The sequence below is a fragment of the Pleurodeles waltl genome, chromosome 4_2 (genome assembly GCF_031143425.1).
Source record: "Pleurodeles waltl isolate 20211129_DDA chromosome 4_2, aPleWal1.hap1.20221129, whole genome shotgun sequence".
Taxonomy (NCBI): Eukaryota; Metazoa; Chordata; class Amphibia; order Caudata; family Salamandridae; genus Pleurodeles; species Pleurodeles waltl.
The window spans coordinates 427,617,401-427,643,651 of record NC_090443.1 but is presented as its reverse complement, the minus strand read 5'-3'; the positions used below and the strand labels follow the sequence as shown (position 1 = coordinate 427,643,651).

At 48.0% G+C, this 26,251-nt stretch overlaps 1 protein-coding gene across 5 annotated transcripts in view; it reads right to left on the bottom strand.

Moving 5' to 3' along the window:
* Nucleotides 1-26,251, bottom strand: part of BRD4 (bromodomain containing 4) — a 1,024,368-nt gene that overhangs the window by 29,212 nt on the left and 968,905 nt on the right. For 4 of the 5 annotated variants that reach the window (XM_069231688.1, XM_069231691.1, XM_069231689.1 and 1 more), the window contains 2 exons: nt 19,773-20,008; nt 16,994-17,279 (listed from right to left, as the gene is read on the bottom strand). In XM_069231688.1, the coding sequence (XP_069087789.1) occupies nt 16,994-17,279; nt 19,773-20,008 (522 nt within the window). The remainder of the gene's footprint in view (nt 1-16,993; nt 17,280-19,772; nt 20,009-26,251) is intronic. The other variant, XM_069231690.1, reaches the window with a different exon arrangement.

Genomic DNA, 26,251 nt, shown 5'->3' with positions numbered 1-26,251 from the left:
CCGTTTTCTTCCCGGTGTGTCCCTGGCCATCAACAAGAGATGTATCGTTGTTGTCAACGGTCGAGGTGTCAACAAGATGTTCGTCGATGGAAGCTTCGACGGTGGTGTTGTCAACGGGTGCTCTGCCGACGGAAGGATAGTTGGCAGGAGAATCTTCAACGAGGAGTGCAGCATCGATAGAGACAGTATGCGTTGTAACGAAATGGGGTGCACCGATGACCAAGTTGAAATGATTGTCGACGAGGACTGTGTTGAAGCTGCTGTTGACACAGAGATGGTGACGATGGTTGATGTCATCGCTGATGCTTGAACCGTCAACGAGGATATCGTCGATGATGGAGCCATCGACGGTGCAGAGGCTGGTTTTTTGAAGATGTGCTTTACCTAAAGAGGCAGCATTGGGGACTCAGCGAGAGATTCATAAGGAATGTGGCCTCTCTGATTTCGGACTGTGACTACTCTCTCTTTCAAGGGCTATGAGTTTTTGAGGAGCCCTCAGATTACTTTTTCAGCATCTTTTTTTTTTGGAGGTTCTTTTGTGGTAGAAAGGTCCTCACTAGGGCGGTCATTATGAATACAGGCGGTCCTTGACCGCCATGCCGGCGGTGGCTGCAATTACCGACACCGGCATGGCGGTCCGGACTGCCATACAATGTTCATATGGAGACTGCCACCAGTGGAACTCCGCTACCGCCGCCAGGCAGCCTGATGCCCGCTGGATAAAGAAACTGTGTTCCGCCAGACATTCCCTGGCGGTTTCCCCCGCAAGGTAAAGCCTGGGGAAATGGGTGCCCTGGGGCCCCTGCACTGCGCCAATGTGCAGGGGCCCCCATGCACAGCCCAGTCGCGCATGTCACTGCCCGATTTACGGGCAGTGATATGCGCGACAGGTGCTGCTGCACCCGCCACACTGCTACATTGTGGACAGCTCTATGTGAAGCTGTCGGCAATGTCCAGGCCCAGCATCCCGCTGGGCCGGCTGGCGGCAACACTGTTTCCACCCGCCGGCCCAGCAGAATGTTGTTTATTGGGTCGGCGGGGTCCTCAACGGGCTGGCGGGCTGCGTTTAGATCGCCAGCTCAGAATTGGCGACAAATACCACCGAGTTCATAATGAGGGCCTATGTCTCTTCACTGGTGTCTTGGTGAGTGACACAAAAGAGGAGGCACTGTCATCATCAGGGACAGGGTAGTCCCTGGACTTCAACTTCAGCAGCCAGAGAAGACAGCCCTCTCTATCTTTTAATGTCTTAGTAGAAATTTTTTGACATACCTTGCAGTCTCTGGGTTATGTCTAGGCAAGAGACAGTACATGCAGTCCTCATGTGGGTCGTCTACACGTTGCCTCTTCTTCATGCAGGTAGCACAAGAACTAAAAAGCCCCTTTTTAGGTGTCTCTGACATGGTTGTCACTTTGAAACACCAAACTGAAAAGAATTCAGCTTCTGTGAAGAAATGTAATCCAAAACACCTCAGAATAACTCTTCTGAGAGAGAGAGAGAGCTGAGCAGAGCTCAGAGGAGACTCCTTAGCACAACATGTGGTAGAAAATCTGAGGGAATACAGCTCCTCATAGGAGCGTTCTAGAGGGTGGTGTAACCTGACTGGTGGATTCTGGAGTTTGGTCCATTTTCTACAAAATGACGGATATGTTACTGATCTAAAGGCCTAATGCCTGTAATGTACATGTTGATTAAAGCATTTCGTTTGTGTAACACAGGGGACTACCATCTCGGCGACGGGGAAGGATTCAAGCATGTGAATCTGTTAAAGTTCCAATACTGGAGTAATCTTTGGAATACAACCTTTATTGCATCAAAGTCTAATCAATGGTGTAAGGAAGCGGGCTCCGTATATACTACATCAAAGTGAAATTAGTGTGCACAGAGTCCAGGTGTTCCCCAGAGGCTTAACAGGGGCTAAAGTAGATAATACTAATGCTCTCTTTTATGGTAGTGCGGTTGAGCAGTTAGGCTTATCAGATGGTAGTGCAAAGCATTCGCTGTACACACACAAACAATAGAAGAAGCACACACTCGATGACTTAACTCCAGACCAGTGGTTTTTATATAGCAAAAAATATATTTTATTTATTTTTAGAACCACAAGATTAAAGTTGCAGATAAGTACTTCAATAGATTCGTATTTCACACATGTATCAACGGTACTTTGAAATCGTGAAGTCATACAGTTTTTTAAATATTGGCGATTGTCTGTTTTAAAACTTGGACACTGCAATTTTCAAAAACAGTTCCTGGGGGAAGAAAAGGTACATCGATTTGCCGGTAATTACAACACTTCCACTTACAGTGCCAGTCTCCAGGGGTTAGGAAGTCTACAGGTTGGGGTTTGTGTTAACCCCAAACACTCAACACCAGCAACACAGGGCCGGCTGAGAGTAGAGGTCAAAGTGTAGGCAAACTGAACATGGGCTCCTATGGAGACCGGGGGCCCTCGGTTTCAGATCTGCAGGCAGGTAAGTACCCGCGTCTTCAGAGGGCAGACCTGGGGGGGTTTAGAGGAGCACTGGGGGAGCCACAAGTAGGCGCCAAACATAACCCTCAGCGATGCTGGGGTGGCCGGCGGCAAACAAGATGTTGGGTCTCTAAAGATTCTCTTTGTGAGGGCCACAGTGGTCACTCAGAGGTTGCAGGACGAGGTACAAGATGAACAGGGAGGAGGGCCACCTGCTGAACATTGCAGCACTGGAGGTCGGGTTCTCCAAGGCCTGGGGGCTGCGGTCGCAGTATGTTTTTAGGCGTCGGATATCTTCGTCCGGAGCTTTGCGGTCATAGGGATCCTCAGGATCAGGATTCCCTCTGCAGGCATCGTCCTTGAGGGGTAAACCCAGGGTGGGCACCCGCTCGGAACTGCCTGGGGATCCTCTGTAGCTGGTTGGGCCACCTGGACACGGGCTGTGGGCGTCGGGTGCAGAGTGGTCAGGACTTACGCATTCGGAGTGAGGTTGGAGTCCTTAGTGGTTGTTCCTTTTTGGACAGGGCCGCTGTCCACTGGAGTTCTTGGTCCTTTCCAGGACAGGGCAGTCCTCTGGAGCCTGGCAGAGACTGCTGGTCTTGCTGGATGCGTGGCTGTTCTTTTGCAGGTTCTTTGAAGCAGGAGACAGGCTGGTAAGGCTGGGGCCAAATCAGTTGTTGTCTTCCTTCTTCTCTGCTGGGGGTTTCAGCTATGCAGTCCTTCTGGTCAGGTCACCAGGAATCTGGCGCGCTGGGTTCAGGGAGGCCCTTAAATCCGGGATTTAGGGTTGTAACAGGTCAGAGGGCATTAGCCAATGGCTACTGTCCTTGAGGGTGGCTACACCCTCATTGTGCCCACCCCCTTTGGGGAGGTGGGCGCAACCCTAATCCTACTGGTCCCCGTCCTCCAAACCAAGATGGTGGATTCTGCAGGAAGAGGGTCACGTCAGCTCTAGATACCTTAGGGGTGGTCTTGTTTGGGGTGGTCACTCCTCCCTGTTTTTCCTAATTTTCCCATCGGACTTGCATCCAAAAGTGGGGCTTTGTCTTTATTGGGGGGGGTGGGGGGGTCAACTCCACTAGTTGGAGCACCTTGGGGCACTGTAACCCGAGGCTCGAGCCTTAGAGGCTCACCGCCAGGTGTTACAGTTCCTGCACCTCCACCCAGGACAGGCTTTGTTTCTAACCACAGAGAGCACAAAGGCTCTCACCCCATGTGGTCAGAAACTTGTCTTAAAGTGGCACGCTGGCTAACATACTGGGGGCATCTCTAAGATGCCTTCTGGGGGCATTTTTCAAAAAATCCCACAAAGGGATAAGGGGGGTTTGTTGTGCTGATAAGTTTGATGTTTGATATCAAACATCCCAGTATTCAGTGAAGCCACTATGGAGCTGTGGAGTTCTTAATGACAAACTCCCAGACCATATACTTAATATGGCTGCACTACACTTACAATGTCTAAGGCACTGTAGGGGCATATTTCTCATGCAGCTATGCCCTCACTTGTGGTATAGTGGACCCTGCCATAGGGCTGTAAGGCCTGCTAGAGGGGTGTCTTGCCTATGCCACAGGCAGTGGTATGTGGGCATGGCACTTTGAGAGGGGTGCCATGTCGACTTTGCCTTTTTCTCCCCACCAGCACACACAAGCTGCAAAGTAAGTGCACATATGCTTGGTGAGGGTGGCATAATACATGCCTCAGCCCTTAGGGGCCTTCCCTGACCACAGGGCCCTTGGCACCATAGGTACCTGTTACAAGGGACTTAACTGTGAGCAAGGGGTGTGCCAATTGTGGAAACAAAGGTACAGCTTTTGGGAAAGAACACTGGTGCTGGGGCCTAGTTAGCCAGATCCCAGCACACTTTCAATCAAAGTTGTCATCAACACTAGGCAAAAAGTGTGTGTGTAAAGTGCCAACAGTGGCACTTTCCTACAAATGGCAATTAGAGAGGGGGGATCTAAGCGTGTGTGTGTGTGGCTGTACATGCATCAAGAAGTCGTCAGGTGTGATCTGGGAGCTGTTATGTGAACACTGAAACCACATGGGAGAAGACAACAATCAAGTGGAGTATTTGTCCTAGTGCAGTGTGGGCTAAGGGAGAAGTCACAATCACAACATGTCTTGTGACTCGAAATGTCTTCAAACAAAACCAAGTTGCAAACGTCCAAGCCCAAGACTAGCAGGTGCATCATGTGTATCTACAGTCACATATGCTACGAACAAACTGGTACTCTCTGGACTGGTTGATCTAAAAACAGGGGCGTATTAAGGATCCAGGTTGTGCAGTTTCTACTGTTCCTTTGCGAGATGAAGGAGCAGGTGGAATGTTGGCAGTGTGATGCACTGACCTACATAAAAGAACGTAACACTCTTCAACTTGTAAGAACCCTTGGTTTAAAGAACCAACTTGCCCAGAAAAAAAATGTGGCGAAAGGAAAGGAGGAAGACCCAAAAAGGCCTGCAGCTCAATAACACACCAAGCCAAACTAATGGCAACTGAGAACAGTCTTCAACGTGAACAATCACAGAGGACACCAGTGCACAAACTAAAATGGTGAATCCATGAAGAACGTAAGCAATAAGTTCAGGTCCCACTGAGGCAGAACACGGGGGAAACTCTTCCTACACTAATGGATATGCCTCAGTAATGGTGTAATACAACATGGTATTACTGCTTGCCAAACATGGATTACTCACAGGTCAGATCAGGCTTTAATCAGAGCAAAGACAGCACCAAGGGAGGAATAAATAGCAGGGTAGAGGACCAGCCTGGCGATGAAGCAGATGACAGGCCTGCTGGCAGACGTTTATCTTAAGGCCCAGTCAGTGCTAAGGGAGCAGCGAGGCATGTCAGTGGTAGATGGAATGGCCTCTTAGGGCTGCAACCCTGCTGCAATTGCCTAGGAACTCAGATGCATCGGCTCCACATTCAGCATTGGCATTCCGTATTAGGTCAGAGGAAGAAGGCAAAACAGAGTTGCATTCCTCAAATACAGATATTGTGCTTGTTCCCTGAATTAGCAGTGTCTGGATATGAAAGACCTTTGCCTGCCTTTTCTGTAGTCCTCCTGTAACTTGCTCCTCACCTCTGACTTACCTGATGAGGGTGATTTCAGTTGTGACTGGCCTCACGGACCGGACCGGGACACACACCACTTTTTCTGTTCCACGACAGACCTTGGCACCCTGTTGGCTTTTGGGTGCATCAGAGAGAATTTGTCACATGACTTGGGAGTGGTGTGGGTCAATAACTGCTATCTGTTTGCAACACGTGTGACAATTTGAAGCCTGCCGTTTTTAGAGATGACATCCCTATACACTGCCAAAGATTTTTAGAGAAGCAAAAAAGGCTTTGGTAAAAATAACCAAAAACAACAGGAGCAGAGCTCTGGGTCTGCATCAAAATCCATAGTAAAAAGTAAACAGAGCGCAGTGGTGGTGCGTATATGGAGCTCTGTCTCATCACATCTGGAGGAAGGATAGAGTTGTGAAAGAGACTGATGGCAAATTTGCAGATGCACAGAAGCTGCTGTTTATAGATTCTATATGCCGCATCAGGCCATTTACAAAGTGAGCTATCTGTAGTTAGAATTATCCATAAAAATTCTCAGCAGCTAGAAATCTTGAACTCTAGCCATAGGACACTACTATCCGATGCCCAGTGCATTTGTTCTGACCTCTATAGCATGTAGAACTTAGCTTAAAAAAGATTGTGATAGTTAACTTTCCTATCAGGCCACAGTATATGACAGACTTAAACCCATGGCACAGAAAGCTAAATGCTACTTGAAGATTGCAGCACCTATTTTTCCATCTACTACAGTGGCAGTAAAACTATGGCTCAGGCCTACCCAATGTAGCCTGACAGCAGCAGCTTGAACTCTGCTGCACCGACCTGTCAAAACCACCCTTTTGACTAGTAGTAGTAGTAGAAACACCTGTTTTTAAATATTAAGTTACCCCTAAGTGCATCCTTCTGCCCACAAACTTAGGTAATTAACATTTAAGAGTGGAACAGCAGTGGCATTAGACAGGGCATGTTTTCCCAGTGACCAGACCCAGAACTATACTGTCATTGGCTGGACTGTAGCTGGCACATAGGAAAAGTAAAAGTATAGATTATACACTTTAATTGATAACTTTTGGCCTGCACCAGCTGCAGATTCCATTCAAAGTCGTATTCATATTTTTTGGGACTTTATTTGTTTAATTAAACAGTAACATTCAATTCATACTGCAGGAATAGATAACACAATATGCATAGTATAAGCATGTAGACGGGAAGGACACTTGCAGAGATGGTACACGAACTGCAGCAGTACACAATAAAGCCGATTAGTAAACAAGTGGCATCTGGCATGGAGTCAAATGTGTCAATCATTACTCATCAGTCTGAGTTTGTGGATTCCAGGAGTTGAAGGTAATCTTGCAGGGACTGCCATATATTTCTTAGCCTGCAAGCCAGAGGCTGCAGCGAAGCAAAAAGCTCACTGTTTGTATCGCAATACACAAGATTATTTAGCCAGGTCTTGATTTGGGGGTTCATCCTTTTGCCGCCTCAATAAAGAACAATCTCTCTCCTAGCCAGTAATAAAGAAATAGCAGTAAAGAGGCGGACACCCTGGGGTATCTCTTGAACATAACCCAGTAATGCCAGGAGCGGGTCCAGTAACAGTAGTGCCAACCATCTGGGCAGCGCAGGAAAATATGTTGCACCAAAATGTTTGAATGTGAGTGCAGGTCCAAGCCTTGTGTATGAAGTCCACACCGGCTGTTCGACATTTCAGGCAATCAGAGGACCTTGTTGGAAGTATGCACGCTAGCACATGCGGTGTAGTTTAGGCAAATTTAGAATGTAGAAGCTTATGACTGACTAGGGGAGACTAAAAGTGTCTGGACACAGCAGGTACACCATATTTTGTCAGGTAGGGTATGCCCGAGATCAATTTCCCAGGCCGTCCTCAATCGTTCGTCTCGGGTTTGAAGGAGTGCCACGTGTGGGCGGTACAATTTAGAAAACGATCTACAGCCCTAGGGATCAGCTATCACCAGGGTTAAAAGAGTAAATTCCCCTGGGGCCAGAGGGTATGAAGGGATTTGGGAGCATAAAGCACTGTGTAATCTATGTAAATCAAAGTTGTCCAGGGGAGAGGCTTCCGTGAAGCTAAAGTCATCACCATTGGATAGCATGTGACCCTCTGGAAAGAGGTCGCCAAAGGTTTACAGGTTATGTCGAGAAAGTGTGCACGTGACATGAGGATCCATTGATTGTCTGCCCGGGGTAGCACGGGGGAGTATAGCAGTTCACCATTCAACAAGTGAAGTAGCCTTCTTCTGGAAAATAGGGGGGGGTGAGTGTGGGGGGAGGAGGAGAGATCCAGTGGGTAGAATAGTGCTTAATCAGGCTTATAAAAGGTGAGGCAGGCATTGGTGTGGAACCAATAGTGTGCAGATTGGCACTGACCAGCCAGATAATATAAATGGAAATGCTGGACCCCGAACCTACCCTGTTCATAAGGAAGTAATAAGGTGTACCAACCAATTGAATGGCGTTTGCCGGCCCAGGTAGGTCTTAACAGTATGCCCCTCAATGTACCGAAGAAGGAATTATTACGTGGACTCAATTTGTTGAGAAAGAGATATAGAAAACAGGGAAGGACTACCATCTTTACGAATGCAATACAACCAGCCATTGAGAGTGGTAGACAGATTAACCTATCTATTTGGAAGGTAAGTTTATCTATGTCAGATCCGTAGATAAATCTTATCACCTGTTCCTTATTTCTATGGAGACAGATGCCCACGTATTTCTCTGGTCCATCGCACCAGAGGAGGGGAAATTTGTCCCATATGGGGACTGTGGCTTCCGTTAAAGGAATTAATTTGGATTTTGTCCAATTAATAGAGATGCCAGAAAGAAACCTGGCGACCTCACAGAGGATCGGGGCAAGGTTGGTAGCTGGGTGGCATACAAATATCTGGATATAATCCGTATATAATGACAGCAACAAACAGCCCAGCTTGAATTATAGGCGGCAATGTAGATGTTTCTGTGGAGGTGAGGTACTAGGTCGTATAGTGCTATGATGAAAAGTAGTTGTAAGAATCTGGCTCTGTATATACTATTTCAAAGTAAGAAATGGCGTGCACAGAGTCGAAGGGTTCCCCTTAGAGGTAAGATAGTGGCAAAATTAGATAATTCTAATGCTCTATTTTGTGGTAGTGTGGTCGAGCAGTAGGCTTATCAGAGGGTAGTGTTAAGCATTTGTTATACACACACACAGGCAATAAATGAACACACACTCCAGGCCAATAGGTTTTTATATTGAAAAATATATTTTCTTAGTTCATTTTAAGGACCACAGGTTCAAGATTTGCAGTAAACACTTTAAATGCAAGGTGCTTCACTTAGACACTTTAGGAACTTTGAATAAGAGCAATATCATATACAGTCTTTTTAAAAATGACAATAAGCTATTTTCAAAGTGGACACAGTGCAAAAATCAACAGTTCCCGGGGGAGGTAAGTAAAGGTTAGATTAGGAGGTAAGTAAAACACTTACAAGTCTCAGTCCTGGGGCCCACCGTTGGGGGTTCAAGGCAACCCCAAAGTTACCACACCAGCAGCTCAGGGCCAGTCAGGTGCAGAGGTGCCCAAAACATATAGGCGCCTATGGAGAACAGGGGTACTCCGGTTCCAGTCTGCCAGCAGGTAAGTACCTGCATCCTCGGGGGGCATACCAGGGTTTTTTTGTAGAACACTGAGGGGGGAGGGCGCCTTCTCGGAACAGCCACCACCTGGGCTAGGCAGAGGGTCACCTGAGGGTCACTCCTGCGCTGAGGTTCGGTTCCTTCAGGTCCTGGGGGCTGCGGGTGCAGTGCTGGTACCTGGAGTCGTGTCCCTTGTTACAGGCAGTCACGGTCAGGGGGAGCCTCTGGATTCTCTCTGCATACGTCACTGTGGGGGCTCAGGAGGGTCGTCTCTGGTTACTCACGGGCTCGCAGTCGTCGGGGAGTCCTCCCTGAGGTGTTGGTTCTTTGAATCTCATGCCGGGGCGTTGGGTGCAGACTGAGAAGTCTCACGCTTCCGGCGGGAAACGTACAGTCTTTGGAAGTTGCTTCTTTGTTGAAAAGAAGTAACTGGTTTTGAACAGGGCCGCTGTTCACAGGAGTTTCTTGGTCCTTTAGTGTAGGGCAGTCGTCTGAGGCTTCAGAGGTTGCTGGTCCCTGTCGGATGCGTCGCTGGTGCAGGTTTTCGAAGTTGGAGACAGGCCGGTAGGGCTGGGGCCAAAGCACTTGTCGTTGTACGTCTTCTCTGCAGGCTTGTAGGTCAGCAGTCCTTCTTGTTTCTTCAGGTTGCAGGAATCTAGTTTCCTAGGTTCTGGGGTGCCCCTAAATACTAAATTTAGGGGTGTGTTTAGGTCTGGAAGGGCAGTAGCCAATGGCTACTGTCCTTGAGGGTGGCTACACCCTCTTTATGCCTCCTCCCTGTGGGGAGGGGGGCACATCCCAAATCCTATTGGGGGAATCCTCCAAACTCAAGATGGAGGATTTCCAAAGGCAGGGGTCACATCAGCTCAGGACACCTTAGGGGCTGTCCTGACTGGTGGGTGGCTCCTTGTTTTTCTCATTATCTCCTCCAGCCTTGCCCCCAAAAGTGGGGGCAGTTGCCGGAGGTGCGGGCATCTCCACTAGCTGGGATGCCCTGGGGCGCTGTAACAAAAGGGGTGAGCCTTTGAGGCTCACCGCCGGGTGTTACAGTTCCTGCAGGGGGAGGTGTGAAGCACCTCCACCCAGTACAGGCTTTGTTCCTGGCCACAGAGTGACAAAGAAACTCTCCCGATGTGGCCAGCAACATGTCTGGTGTGTGGCAGGCTGGCAGAAACTGGTCAGCCTACACTAGAAGTCGGATTGGTATTCATGGGGCATCTCCAAGATGCCCTCTGGGTATATGTTACAATAAATTGCACAATGGAATCAGTGTGCATTTATTGTGCTGGGAAGTTTGATACCAAACTTCCCAGTTTTCAGTGTAGCCATTATGGAACTGTGGAGTTCATGTTTGACAAACTCCCAGACCATATACTTTTATGGCTACCCTGCACTTACAATGTCTAAGGTTTTGCTTAAACACTGTAGGGGCATAGTGCTCATGCACATATGCCCTCACCTGTGGTATAGTGCACCCTGCCTTAGGGCTGTAAGGCCTGCTAGAGGGGTGACTTACCTATGCCACAGGCAGTGTGAGGTTGTCATGGCACTCTGAGGGGAGTGCCATGTCGACTTAGTCTTTTTCTCCCCACCAGCACACACAAGCTGTGAGGCAGTGTGCATGTGCTGAGTGAGGGGTCCCTAGGGTGGCATAAGACATGCTGCAGCCCTTAGAGACCTTTCCTGGCATCAGGGCCCTTGATACCAGGGGTACCAGTTACAAGGGACTTATCTGAGTGCCAGGGTTGTGCCAATTGTAGAGACAAAGGTACAGTTTAGGGATAGAACACTAGTGCTGGGGCCTGGTTAGCAGGGTCCCAGCACACTTTCAATCAAAACTTAGCATTAGCAAAGGCAAACAGGGTGTAACCATGCCAAGGAGGCATTTCCTTACAGTAGTGGTAAGAGGGGAAAGCCTTGCCTGGTCTCCCTCGTGATGGACAATAGTGCTGTGAGGGAGTCACTGGCTTAGATTCTTGCCATATAAAAGTTTAATCAGCAAGAGAAAGTCGTGTGGCAATCCCAGTTTCTGCAGAGTGGCATATAAAAAGGGCCATTCCAAAGAGTTTAAGGCATTGACAGCATTTAGCAGCCCCACCGCCACCTCTTCTAAGACTCTATTAAGGACAGAGAACACAGTAAGTAGGTTGCGGGATGTGGACCCATGCGAGGCAAATCCAGACTGGATGGGAGAGATGATTTGGCCCTTCAAGAGTGTGAAGCAAGTGGAGAGGAGCTTAGCCAAGATTTGAACAAAATTGAGCAAGGAAATTGGATGAGAAGACCCACAAACAAGAGGATCCTTGCCATGTTTGAGTAACAAGGTGATATTAGCCTCTCTCATCGTAGGGGGGAGGGGAGCACTCTGGTCTGTAGGGGCTCTGCATAAACATTCAGTAAGTGAGGCACTGGGAGTTTCTTACAAGTTTTATAGAAGACTCCAGTGAAACCGTCTAAGCCAGGTGCTGTCCACTGAATATATGTCTTGTATTATTTCCTGAGATGTAAATGGTTCACTCAAGAACTTTTGCTGCGCGTTAAATAGTCACACCATGGCCACCTTTGCCAAATAATTGGTCAGGCCGGTGGCCTCCTCCGGCCCTTCAGGAAGTATAGAGTCAAATGTGATATGCGAGTAGTGAGGATAGAATGTCCCCTGTGTAGGTTACACTGGTTCCATCGCCTGCACTGGAATGTATGAGGCACGAACAGGGGGGTTTAAGGGGTGGGGCGGAGGAGACGTGCTAGGGTGTTACCTGGTCTCTCACCCTCCTCGTAGCAACAGACCCTAATGTACTATGCCAAGAAATAGGCCTCTCTGCTCACTATATCAGTAATCAGTAAGGAGGGTGGCTTGTTTATGCAACTGTGGTCTTGGCGTTGTCTGGAATCCACCTGGTCATGCGCCAGCAGATCATCCTCCAGTCAGGATATACTCCTGCAGATATCAGTGAGTACCCCCAGCAAGTGTTCAGATATACAGACACCCTGAATGTAGGCCTTGAAGACCTACCAAAGGGTGGCCTGCGAGGCAACCAAGCAAGTATTTATTTAGAAATATGCAACTATGGCAGCACGTAGTTTGGAGCAGAAGACCTAGTCATGGAGTGCTATCGCAGGGAAGCGGTACTGTCTCTCTTGGCCTCCCTTAGTCAGGATTTGCAGTATGAGCTAGACCGAAGAGTGTTCCAACAGTTATGTGCAAGGTGGGAAATTGAGCTTAACCAGGGGACAAAGGTGGTCAATAGGAACAAATAGTCAATTTGAATATAGGTGTTGTGTGGAGACGAATAGTGCGTATACGCTGGAGCGAAGGCATGTCACAAGCACCAAGGGTCATGGAGCATGTCACACATTGCGCAGGATTTGTAACGAGTGTGGTTTGCCCACTTGGGCGGCCACAGAAGTATCTAGATGTGGGTTGAGGAACATGTTGAAGTTGTCACCCATTATTAGATGGTCAGCCTCCATGCGTCCCACCAGGTTCATGAGCATACGGAAAAAGTCAGGTGTGTCATGTTCAGCCCAGCCAGCGTGCCGACTGTAGGAAAGCAGCATCTTTCTGACATAGTTACCACCACTTTTTGCCTTGTACCAGTGTGTTTAGGCTGTAGTACACTGGGATCCTGCTAATCTGTGTCTGTGCTCTCTTTAAATTTTGTTGCTGGTAAACATTTACCTCCCACAATTGGCATACTGGCGCACCCATGTAAGTCCCTAGTACATGGTACTTGTAGGGAGCTGGCCTGTTGTGTGATAAGCACCTACGGTGTTCTCACCTTATACCAGGTATCCCCTATTAGTACGGTGTAGTCAGTCAGGGCTCTCAAGAGGTAGCTGTGGATGAACAGCCAAGATTTATGTAGGAGACATTCAAAGCTTATGCAATACCACTGTAGTCACACAAAGAACCACAGTGTTAAAAAAATAAAGGTACTTTATTATGGTAACACAAATACTAAAATACTGTTTAAGCAATACTCCACTAGCAGGTGAGAAAACACAATATTATATACACATTAGAAGTAAGTGAGGAATTAGCATAAAAGGCAATAGATTACAGTGGAAACAATAGTAAGTACTAAAGGCCCTGGGGGGCCAAACCACATACTAAGTAAGTTGATTGTGAAAGCTGGGCCCCCACCCAAGGAAGTGGAATCGGTAGAGGGGAGCTGGAGGATTTAGGAAACCCAAATAGTAAGTAACAGAGTGCCCCCCAGAGACCAGGAGAAAAGAGGTAAGTACCTGGTTCTCCCCAAACCCACCAAAAGGACTTCAGAAAAGGATTTTGCAAGACCCAGACAAGACTGCAGAGAACCAAAGGTGGATCCTGGTAGAGGAAGACCTGTAAAAGAAGGGGACCAAGATCAGTTCACGCTGGAGTGGCTGGTCGTGACAGGCGCACTACCCACCGTCTGTGGATGCAGGATCAGGTCGACAGTGAACAAACACAGTCAGCAGTGCAGCACTGGAGCAGCTGAAGAGTTCCTGAAGCGATGCAGTCGATGCCCCACGCCAGAAGGAGTTCAGCTGGTCAGTGGTGTGGAAAAACCAGCAACAAACCTTGGAAAGGCAAAGAAGAAATGCAGAACTGCCCGGGACCAGCAAGTTTCCAGAGGACTCAACCCACAAAGGGGAGTCCCGGGTGACCCTCAGCAGTGAGGAGAGTAGCAGGAAGAAAAGGTAGCCCCCACAGACAGCAAGCACAGGAGTCACAGTGAGGACCACGCAGTACACCTAGAAAGGATTCCCATGTCACTGGAGAAGCACGCAGAGGGGTGCGCATCGAAGGGAAGAGTGCTGGGGGCTACACAGGGCCTGAAGATCCCTTGGAGGGGATGCCAACAAGCCTTGGTACCTGCAAGAGAAGCAGCGCACAGGGCTACTGTCCTGTGTGGATAGGCAAGGGTTTACCGTCTCCCAAGTTGGATAGTTGTTAGAGAGGACCAAGGGGACCACTTCAGACCACCACCCATGACGCAGGATCCATACAATTCTGGAGAGGAGATGAGATCCATGCAGCAAGTAGTCGTTGCAGTTGGTCACTGCGGATGCAGGGGAGTGACTCCTTCACTCCAAGGGAGATTCCTTCTTGCTTCCTGTGCAGACTGAAGACTTGTTGCCCTCAAAGGATGCACAGACGGGGAAATATTGCAGTTGCTGGAAGGACCCAGAGAAACAATGTTGCAGAGCAGAGTTGTTGCTATAGATGCAGATTGTCTGTTCCTGGAGGGTCCAGTTGCAGTTCCAGTGGTCAGAAGGTGAAGTAAACATTGCAGAGGTATCCTGCTAGAATCTTGCAAGTTAAATCTGAGGACCCACCCAAGAGGGAGACCCTAAACAACCTCAGAAAGGGGGATCCATTCACCTAGCAGGGTGACCACCCATCAGGAGGGGGCTGTGATGTCACCTGACTGTCCTGGACACTTACATGCTCCTAAAGGCCCCTGCCCATCTTAGATTCAAGATGGCAGAATCTAGTGGTCACTTGGAGGAGCTCTGGGCACCAACCCGTAGTGATGATGGACAGGGATAGTGGTTTCTCCCCTTTCCATTGTCCCGTTTCGCACCAGAGAACAGACCGGGGGTCCCTGGACTGGTGCAAACCAGTTTATGCAAGGAGGGCACCAAATGTGCCCTTCAAAGCATGCCAGTGGCTTAGGGAGGCTACCCCTCCCAAACCATGTATCACCAATTTTCAAAGGGAAAGGGTGTTGCCTCCCTCTCGCAAAGGAAATCCTTTGTTCTACTTTCCTGGGATTGAGCTGGTCAAGCAGCAGGAGGGCAGAAACGTCTGTAGGATGGCAGCAGCGCAGGCTGGCTAGGAAAACCCTGCAAACTGGTAGGAGCAAAGCTGGGGGTCCTCTAAAGAGCCTCCAGAGTGCATGGAATCATACAGCCACTACTGGAGACAGTATTGGGGTATAATTTCAACATGTTTGATACCATGGGTTACCATTAAGTGTGTCCAGTAAACGGGTAAAATAGCTTATCTGCACTTACGAAGTGCAGGAAAATGATGTTGGATTTCATAGGGGCACCTCTGCTCATGCAGGGGTGCCCTCACACACAGGTATCTGCACCCTGCTAGGGGGGCCTGCCATAGGGGTGACTTAGTGACCTGGTATAGTGCCTTGTAGTGAAAGGGTTCATGCACCTTTCACGTAGGCTGCAATGGCACGCCTTCAGACACATTTTGCATGGGATGCTATGGGTGCCAGAATAGATGCTGCTGTCTCTGGACATCCGAAGATCGTGCAACACAGGTGGTGAGTCTGTCTACTGGGTCCTACTTGTCCTCTATCCAAGTTGGGAGACTGTAGGCCCTTATTCCCCTGTGTACCGCGACTGATGCATTTGCCAAGGCTTGGTGATTCTTCCTCCGAGAGATCTTCAGCCTCCAAGAAGCCGAAGCCCCCAGCACTGTACAAACTAAAGATCAGCTCCTGTCCTGCAATTCCTGTGCCGTGGGACTTCTGTTTTTCTGGGCTGGTAAGGCTTCCGTGTGGCTCACTGTGTCCACCTCCTGTGGGTCACGCGTGGGGGCTCCATCGACTTCTGTTGGCCTTCCTGTGTGCTGAGTGCCAGCTCTGACTCCCCCTCCTGGGTAGAGTCTCCTGGACCTTGCTGGTCCCCACAACTTTGGAAACGCCTCTTCTGCTTCCATTCGCACTTGCCAGTGCTTGTTGGTGACCTGGCTAGTCACTGACCATTGTGCAATCCGTTGACCGTTGAGGGACAGCTCTTAGGCAACTCCTGGGAGCTTCATAAACTCCTGGACCCCACAGGTAAACAACTTTTTCCATTGACTTTCAGGAACTTCATCTTTAGGAGGTTGGGCACTGCCACCTGCAATACCTGGGCACCTCCTTGGGTATAGTATATGGTTTGCACTGCCGCCCCTCCCCCCAAGAGTCCTGAATTCTACAATCTCCAACCATTGCTTTCTGTGTTAGCCTAGGGAGCAACTAGGTGGGCAACTGACATACTCCTGCTTGCTGGGGTCAACTACGTTACTTACCTCTGGTGTTTCTAACTGACCCCAGCCCCTAGCTAACCACCACACTTACCCTGGTTGGAGTTCCACTTTCACATTCCATTTTTTTTTTAGTATATGGTTTGCCCTGCTCCCCCTTCCCCTCTGCCCCCCTTCAGGGCCCTGTATATTTCTATGATATTTCTGCTGGTTATTTCATGTTTATAATTGTATGCTATAACTCCAAAGGTCGACATACCAATTCCAGTTTAGTAATAGTGCTGTAATAAAGTATCCTTTATTTTTGCAACACTGATGTGGTTCTTTATTGTGATTGAGTTACTGCCTGGCTACTGTGGTATTGCAAGGGCTTTACATTCCTCCTTGATAAGCTTTAGCTGCTCACCATAGTTTCTGCTATCTGGACATCTATTTCCTATCAGTAAGGGTTGCCTGGGCTCAGCATATGGTGCCACACCATAGGTGTACACCATAAACTCAGCCAGTCTCCTTTCTGCAGATCATGATCTCATGGGCACTTTCACTGAGTCCATCTGAATAAGCCACCTACATGCAGCATGAAGTACAGCACCATGTAACTGTATACAGGGTCTCATGTTGCAGATCATGCATTGTGATCCCCTATGTCAGACCAACAACAATGCTATCCAATGCCCTGCACTGCAAGTCTCAGTGAGCTACGTATTTCAAATGCAATACAACAGGATAGCAGGACATTGGATAGAATATGACCTTACAAAAAAAGGCTGCAAACATAAGGTACCAACTACAGTAATTACCCTTCCCAAACCCCTCATCTATTCTCACATACCGCTTCCCTGCGTCGTCGCTCCTGTTCCCGTTTTCTCGCCATTTCTCTCTGCTGCTGGTCCACCATGGATTGTGAGGGTTGAGGTTGCGAGCTCTGTGCTTGGGGTGCCGATGAGGCAGCAGGCACCTGTGGTGGTTGTTGCGGCGGTGGTGGTTGCTGAGGTGGTGGAGGTTGCTGCTGCTGCTGCTGTTGGTGGTGCTGCTGTTGCTGCTGCTGTTCCTGCCGCCGTCTAGCTTCTTCTTGGGCTTTTCGAGATTGTTCCATGGTATCATCGTCATCACGACTCCTAGAATTGCAAGTTTCAATCAATCAGTTTAATCACCATGTAACAAGCATTCTCTCACTAATAAGATGAGAATTATATTACTTATCCTGTAAGAATATATTTGTTGCATACAGTGCTGTAGGTTCAAATGATCTGCATGCTCATTCCATCCAATTATGTTCTCCTACTGTTGCAACTCGTTTTTCTTCAAAGACGTCTTGCTGACTCTGGTAGTGAATGCCATGGGCATCGACTCCATTGTTTGATAGTTTTCTGCTCAGTGGGTTGGTATGGAGTAGTGAGTAGGACAGGATAGCGGCCATGCGTGCAGTGTAATTATGTAGGTTGAAGAGATTTGTGGCAAACACTGGCTTCTTGGTAGGCGAAAGGGTGCATGTGAATCTACATTACTACAGGTGACAAACAACTGTTTACAGGGTGAGAAACATAATCCGTTCTTATGTGTGGCTGTAGATACACACTTCTCACATTGACTGTAAACAATACTCCCCTATGAGGTGGCTAGCCAGAAGATGGTGCAAAAGTCTGAAACCAAGTTCCTGAGGCAGTTTGATACCCTCTCTAGGCTGATGCCTTGCCAGAATGTCATCCACAAAGTAATACTTTGCGAAAGTGTGCGGAGTGGACCACATGGCAGCTTTACAGATGTCAGTTATGGGCATTTTCCCAAGACAGCTATGGTGCCACCCTATTTACAGGTGGCATAAGGCCTGGAGAGGGCAGTTAAGATTCTTTTGGCTTTTAGGTAACAGGTTTGGATACATTTAATAATCCATCTGGCTATACCTGCATTAGAAATGACATATGAGATTATACAAAGGCAAGAAAAAATGTTGCTGTGTTTTAAGAAAGGATTTGGTCCCTTCTGTGCAATACATGAGAACATGCTTTACATGAAGTCTGTGAAGTGCTCTCTCTGCTAGAGTTAAGCTGGGGAAGAAGACCAGGAGCTCAATTGCCTGGTTAAGGTGGGAAGGCTGGAATTTGGGGTTGGGTTTTTAAAAACAACCTTGTCATTGTGAACCTGGAAAAAAGGTTCTTGTAGAGAGAGGGCCTGCAGTTCGCTAATATATCTAGAGGGTGTTGGCCATTAAAAAAAAGTGACTTTCCAAGGGAGAAACTGCAAAAGGTAAGAATGCAGTGGCTCAAAGGGAGGTCCCATGAAACTGATGAGTACAATGTCCAGGTTCAAGACTGGCGCAGGAGCCACTCCAGGTAGAATGACACGTTTAAGGCCTTCTATGAAGACTTTAATAATGTGATGTGAGTGAAGAATGTTTCCTGTTCCGTATCTTTGTGGCAACAGTGTCTAGGTGCAGCCAAATTGAAGTGTAAACTAGCCCCGATTTTTACAAATGTAAAATGTAGCAGATTATTTCTTGTACCGTAGGTGTAAGGTGGTTTATATTGTTTGGGCATTTCCACTTAGCAGCATCGCAAGTGACCCAGACCCCATCTCAGTGATCCTAAGCTGGAGACCATTGTGCTAAGACGTACTTTCGGTGTGGCCATATATGGAGCCTTTGGCAAGGACCTGTGGATATGCATGAGGCCATCATATACCTAGGAGTTGCAGCACTGTTCTTACTGTGAGAGGACGGAGTGGCTGAAAAAGAAAAGGGAGCAAAGAAATCTGGGACCAGGAGCAAATTTGATGCACGTCTGAACCCGTTGGTGGAGGAAAACAATTTAACAATGGGTCGGTGCCCCTGCACTTCCCAAGAAGGAGTCACCGAGACTTTGTGAATCAAAAGACTTCTTTGAAGAAAAGTAAGTTACAACGGTCCAAGCCCAACACTAGATAACAAGAGTATGCAGAGCATGTGTATCAACAGCCACACATGCTACAAACATACTATTCTGTAATCTTAACACACATTTATCAACCAAGTTATGGTAAGGCTCCACAAGTCTGACTAGCAATCATGCTTTACTAGCCCAATCCACAACTGTTAGATGTAAAAGTTGCTGGAATTCTATGACTGGCAATGGAGCACATCCTCCATTCTGTTTGAAAGAGACTTCACACAACCATCTACACTTAAAAACAGATCTGACAGTGAAGTCCGTTCTTTGAACAACTGAGACTTTGCAAAACTTTATAGTTTGGACTTGCTAACCCGCAGCTCAAACTTTTAGGTAACTCGAATCTTTAAACTGTAGCAAGACACTGCAGAAGTATATGCTACAGCCCAACTTCCCTACTCATTGTACACTTGGACTCAACATGCCTCTATGATGTTCAGCTCACTGATGTACAACAGTCCCTACTTCTGACTATCAGCTGAAACTCCAGACAGCTGACTCGAAGTTAGTGCCAAAAAAAACTTGTTCACTGTCCCCAGAGCTGACTACTTACCTGCAACACCCTGCCCCTTTGCAAAAAGAAAGGCACATATGTCATCTGTCCAGAATTTTAGAATAGTCTTCCCTCAAGCTTCCTATCAGCTGAGGACAATACAAACCCTGTGTCACATGCTGCTAAACAGTCACCCTGTGTGATGATGCTTCTGGCATTCACACCTCATTCGCTCCTGTTCCTTTCTGAGCCGCTCTCGCTCAGCCTGTTCCACCTGGGCCTTCATGGCTTTCTCCCGCTCCTCCTTCTCTCTAGCGGCCTTGCGGAACTGCTCAAAGCTGTCGCTGGAAGATTTCATGGTGGAGGAAGGAGCAGCTGGGTGTTTCTGAACCAGGCTTGCCCAGGAGCCCATGTTTTTTATTTTCAAATCCTAAAGAGAGAAACGTGTGTCAGAGGATGCAATCTAGGGAAGAAAACAAATATTCAGGAAGACCATGCCAAATTATCTAGACATATTTTTAAACTTCTGATGTTGTAAGCTTATTATTTCACCCTTACATTCACTAACTTGACACACTGCTCAATGTGTGCATCTTATGCATGAAATTTAAAACACACATTACATGTATCTTAATACTTGTCAGTGGAGGTATTTTTCATAGGTAGTGTATTATGAATCTGAGTGTTACAAAAGTAAGAAAATAAGCAGTTCTAAATGTGTATTAAATATGTTAGCAGTTAAGACTGCACTTCTCAGTTAACAGACTGCCTATTACATACTTTACAATAAACTGCTACTTCTCAAAGTAACTCAAACATTGAGAATGTCAGTTATTAGAAAATACATTTTTGATAGCAACTGTGCTAGGAGTGATTCTGCTTAATTTCATGACAGATATGTTTGGTTCACACACTCTCTTTCGAAATAAATATACCTGTACTGTAGAGGTCACAGGCTGAAATGTTCATCCCTCAAGTATGGAAAAGTATTCACTGCATATTGGGATAACAGCATGCATCTATATTCTGATTTTAATTTTGTAATGCACATGATATTTATGAATCTTTTGTGGAATAGCCTGTTATGAGAAACAATAATGTTTGTAGGGATAGTTCCAAGAATAATATTTCTATTCTCCTTTGGGTTTTGTTAGTTAAGAGAACATAATGGGCACTGGTAAGGTCCCTCCTCAGTGTATGATGCTGAAGGAAGATTTTGAGGACTTCCAGTGACTAGCATAATCCATGCTAGAGCTGAGACGTGAGAAAAGTATGCAATATCTGTCTAAATTACTTAATATGATATTCGTCCTCAACTCTTGCTATGATCTATACCGAAAAGAAATTAGGTTTGCTTTTAAATACTCACTTTCACAAAGAGTTGGCTACCACGTTCAAGAAGCAGATAGTACCCAGGACCAGAGGTGAGGACTATCCTATCCTTTTCTCCACTTTATTGAATAGCAGCTGTTTACAGTAACATTAATAGACCACGATTCCCATGAAACCTTGGGAATCAAAGTATAAAAGGAAAACATCCAACAGGAAGAAGGTGAATAACATAGCCAATCAAATAGCAGTAGTCCTGAACACAGTCGATCACCTGTTAACTCTCCTCCTCTTTCTTAGTTGATCACAGCCGAGATAAGTTCACTCTCTCTTTTCTATAATTAGTCACCACTTTTTACTACTATTTGTATGGTATCTATATAGTGTTTTGGTAAAGACAATTCACATTTTAACTTCACAATATGTTCTAGGATCCTACATTATCATTATCAGCCGCAGGAACGATTCCGCTCTTTCGTGGCTTTCTTTTATATGGTGTGGCTTCCACAGTGTCACTGTTTTCTAACGGCCAAAAGGTGGCATGCGTTAAAAACGCTTGCGCTGAAGTAAACACGCAGCTTTGAATTTCCCAGCATCAGGAACAAAGCTGCGCGTCAGTTATATAGGACCCCGCCTGCAGAGTTATGCCCCAGTTTCTTTGAGGCCTGTACGACCAAATATTTTCTATTATTGACACCCCGTGTTACCACACGGGGGTCTGTACTGTTCTCCTTACGCCCAGCTGGGGTCTGCAATTTTGGGCATAATATTAGACCTAGCGGGACCACTCTCCCAGACGGAAACCCCTATTATTTTATTTAATGCTCCAGGTGTGAAGTGTCCCGGGCTAAGACCCTCTATCAGTGCGGCTTCTCCCACGCATATTTATCCACGCTGACACCCAGCTCCCCCCACTCAACAAAGGTTTGCTTATACAAATTTTATAAAGGTGTATCCTCCAATTGACCTTTATTACCTTTCATTGTGGTATTTGACCTTTCACATTCCTATTGGCCTAATGGATATCAATGATGAAGAGGAGTTCTATGATGCTGTAGATACATCTATTTAAACAGCAGTGTCCGAGGCCATTGATCCCCTTGAAGACAGGCTTTCGCAACAGATCGCAAGTGAGTGCGCCAAGCTACCATCTTCTTCCCTGACTCCCTCAGCACCTCCTTTACCCCCAAATAATTTCCAGTCTCCAACAAATGGCTCAACTGTGGCAAAACGCCGCTGTGACAAAGGACTTGATCATGATGTTTTTGACTGTGTCAAACACTCTTTTGTCCCAATAAGATCCCTCTCGCTCCCCCCCCCCACACACTCCTATCCATCAGTATACTGATTTTCCTTATGATCCAGATGACGATTCCAGTACCTCTAGACCTTGGCTCCCTTCCTCCTGAGGATTCTGCACCAGAATATTCAGATATGCTTGATCCTGATAAAATTGTTTACCCTCGGCCTTCCGAATTGGACCCGTCCGACAAAGTTGTGAATTATGTGGCAGAACATATCCTGAAACCGTTGGAGAAAGAATCCCGTAATTTCCTCAGAGCTGAGTGCCCCCGACCTCCTTTAATGGATAAGGTTGCCTTAACATCTGCATTGGACCCTAGAATGTCCACCTTCCTACAAAAATGTATTAAAGACACACAAAAGGAAATTGATAGATCCTGGCGTGCATGTCAGAACAAGCCCCTAGATGTCCTGCGCCCATTAACAAAAGTCTCAGACATGGCTGAAGATGTTGAAGAAGATCAGGTTCCTTAATATTTCTAGAGATTCTCTCAATTTGGCCGCAACGTGCAATTATTTTCATGGGCAATGCAAACTGTGCCCTTTCAACTGGGCATCAACGCTTTTTGTTAAACCCAAGGAGACCTGGCTGATTTCGAGTGAGGGTTGTGGCTCAAGGAGGTTTATTTGGAATACGCTTCATTAGAGAACTGGGAAAGTTTGAGAACACATTCACATCATTGGATAAGGCACAACTGAAAGTGTCACTTTTGGCATTGTTACCCACCCCACTTTTTGCCCGATATTGATGCTGACTTGACAGAGTGCACTGGGATTCTGCTAACCAGGCCCCAGGACCAGTGTTCTTTCTCAAAACGGTACCATGTTACCACAATTGGCACACCCCTGGCACACAGTTAGGTCCCTTGCAAAAGGTACCCATGGATCCAAGGGCCATGTGGTTAGAGAAGGTCCCCAAGGGTTGCAGCATGTGTTATGCCACCCTGGGGGACCCCTCACCAAGCACATGCACATTGCCTTTGCAGCTTATGTGTGCTGGTGAGGAGAAAAAGACAAAGTCTACACTGCACCCCTCTCAGGGTGCCATGCCCACAAACCACTGCCTTTGGCATAGGTAAGTCATCCCTCTAGTAGGCCTTACAGCCCTAATGCATGGTGCACTATATCACATGTAAGGACACATCTACATGAGCAATATGCCCCTACAGTGTCTAAGTCCATTCTTCGACACTCTATGTGTAGTGTAGCCATATAAAGTATATGGGCTGGGAGTTTGTCATTACTAACTCCAAAGCTCTATAAGGGCTTCACTGAAGTTTGGTATCAAACGTCCCAGTGCAATAAACCTACACTGATGCCAGTGTTGAGTTATTTAATGATGCATCTAGTGGGCTTCGTAGAGCTGACCCCTGTATTTTAGCCAACCTTCTAGTGCAGGACTGACCGGTCTGTGCCAGTCTGCCACTTCCAGACACATTTCTGACCACATGGGGTGAGAGCCTTTGTTCTCTCTGTGGCCAGAAACAAGGCATGCACTGGGTAGAGGTGCTTCACACCTCCAACCTGCAGGAACTGTAACACCTGGTGGTGAGCCTCAAAGGCTCAGGCCCTTGTTACAGTGCCCCAGGGATCTCCAGCCAGTGGAGATGCCCAACCCCCAGAGGAGCCCCCATTTTTGGCAGCAAGTCCAGAGGGATAGTGGGAAAAACAAGGAGGAGTCACCCCTCCAGCCAGGTCCACCCATAAAGTGACCAGAGCTGAAGTGACCCCCTCCTTGAGAAATCCTCCATCTTGCTGTGGAGGAGTAGGACCAATACGGTTAAGGGGTGTGCCCCCCTCCGCAGAGGGAGTGGGCACAAGGAGGGTGTAGCCACCCTCAGGGACAGTAGCCATTGTCTACTGACCCCTGATCCTAACACAACCCTAAATTTATTATTTAGGGGCGACCCTGAACCCAGATCATCAGATTCCTGGCGACTTCAAGAAAGAAAGACTGCTGAGCTGAAATCCCAGCAGAGAAGAGGAGACAACAACTGACTAGGCCCAAGCCCTGCAGGCCCATCTCCTGCTGCGAAAAGCTGCAAGAAAAGAAGCAATGCGTTCTACAGGACCAGCGACCCCTGAAAAGCCTCCAGTGGACTGCCTGCATCACCGAGGACCAACAAACTCCCATGGACAGCGGACCTGTCCAAAAAGAAGACAAAGAAACCATCTTTAAAGGGACTCTCACCTCACTCCAGAAGTTTGAGTCCAACAACTCTGCACCCGATGCCCCCGACCCGTGTCCAGAGAAACCAACTATAAAGAGGATCCCTAGGTAACTCCGACAACATGTCCACCCAGGGCTGACCTCTCTGCACTCCCACGACAATGCCTGCAGAGGGAATCCTGAGGATTCCCCTGACCACGACTGCCTGGGACGAAGATATCTGACGCCTGGAGAAGCACTGCACCTGCAGCCTCCAGGCCAGTGAGGAACCGACTACCAGTGCAGCAGTGACCAGAAGACAGAACTCACCCTTGCCCAGTCGGTGGCTGGCCTGAGAAGCCTCCCCCCCCCCACTCCGAGCCCTGTCTGCTACATCTGAGTGACCCCCGGGTCCCTCTATTGAAATCTATTGCAAACCCGACGCCCTGTTTGGCCACTGCACCCAACCGCCCCTGTGCCGCTGAGGGTGTGTTTTGTGTGCCTACTGGGCCCCCCCCCCATCCCCCTCCCCACCCTCACCCCAGTGCTCTACTAAACCCTCTTGGTCTGCTCCCTGAGGATGCAGGTTCTTACCTGCCAGCAGACTGGAACCGGAGCACCCCCGTCTCCATAGGCGCCCATGTTATTGTGGCTCCTCTTTCACCTCTGCACCTGACCGGCCCTGTGTTGCTGGTCCTGGTGTTTGGGGTTGACTGCTCGACCACACTACCACAAATAGAGCATTAGTATTATCTATTATTGCCTCTGTCAAGCTCCTTAGGAAACCCTGGACTCTGTGCACACTCGTAACTTTGGCTGTAACTGCCGCCTGTCGCCACGGCGCGCTCTCTGGGGTCAGGAACAAAGCCTGCTCTAGGTGGAGGTGCTTCACACCTCCCCCCTGTAGGAACTGTAACTCTTGGCGGTGAGCCTCAAAGGCTCAGGCCTCTTGTTACAGTGGCCCAGGGCACTCCAGCTAGTGGAGATGTCCATCCCCCTGGACCAAGCCCCATTTTTGGTGGCAGGTCAAGCAAGACAATTAGGTAAAACAGGGAGGGGTGACCACCCCTAAGGTGTCCAGAGCTGAGGTGACCCGGTCCTTGCAGAATCCTCCACCTTGTTTTGGAGGATAGGGACCAATAGGGTTAGGAATGTGCCAAACTCCCAAAAGGGAGTGGGCACAGGAAGGGTGTAGCCACCCTGAGGGTCAGTAGAGATGGCTACTGGACTCTGTTAAGGCCCCTTAAATCTAATATTTAGGGGCACCCCTGAACCTTGCTATTCAGATTCCTGGCGATCTCAAGAAGAAGGACTAAAGAACCTATCCAAGCAGTGAAGACTCCAGATGACAACTGACTTTGTCCCCAGCCCTACCAGCCTGTCTGCAGCTTCAAGACTCCTGCTAAAAAATAGGCGATGCATCTTGCAGGACCAGCAAACTATACAAACCCTCAGAGGACTGCCTGTCCACAAGAGGACCAAGAACTTCAGAGGACAGCGGCACTGTCCACAAGAAACAACCAAGAAGGACTCCAGAACTGCCCCACATCCGCAAGCTCTGCCCACTCCGCACCAGACGGCCCGAGTCCAAGTGGTCCACCGGTCCAGAGCAGGTGGATAGGCGATTCCAACCTTGAGTCCTCAGTGGCTTGACCCCTCCTGGCCAACACGAAGACCCCTGCAGCCTAAATCCGGAGGACCACCTTGACCGCAACCAGATCCAATGACGATTCCTGACATCTAAAGGTACCCCTGCAGACCCCTGACCTTGGGGAATCCGACCGACGGCCCAGCAACGTCCACTGGGCACCTCTCCTGTTGTTCCAGCCTTTGGTTTTCCACAACCGACTCCCTGCACCCAGTCTGCAACATCTTTGCGACACCCCCCCCCCA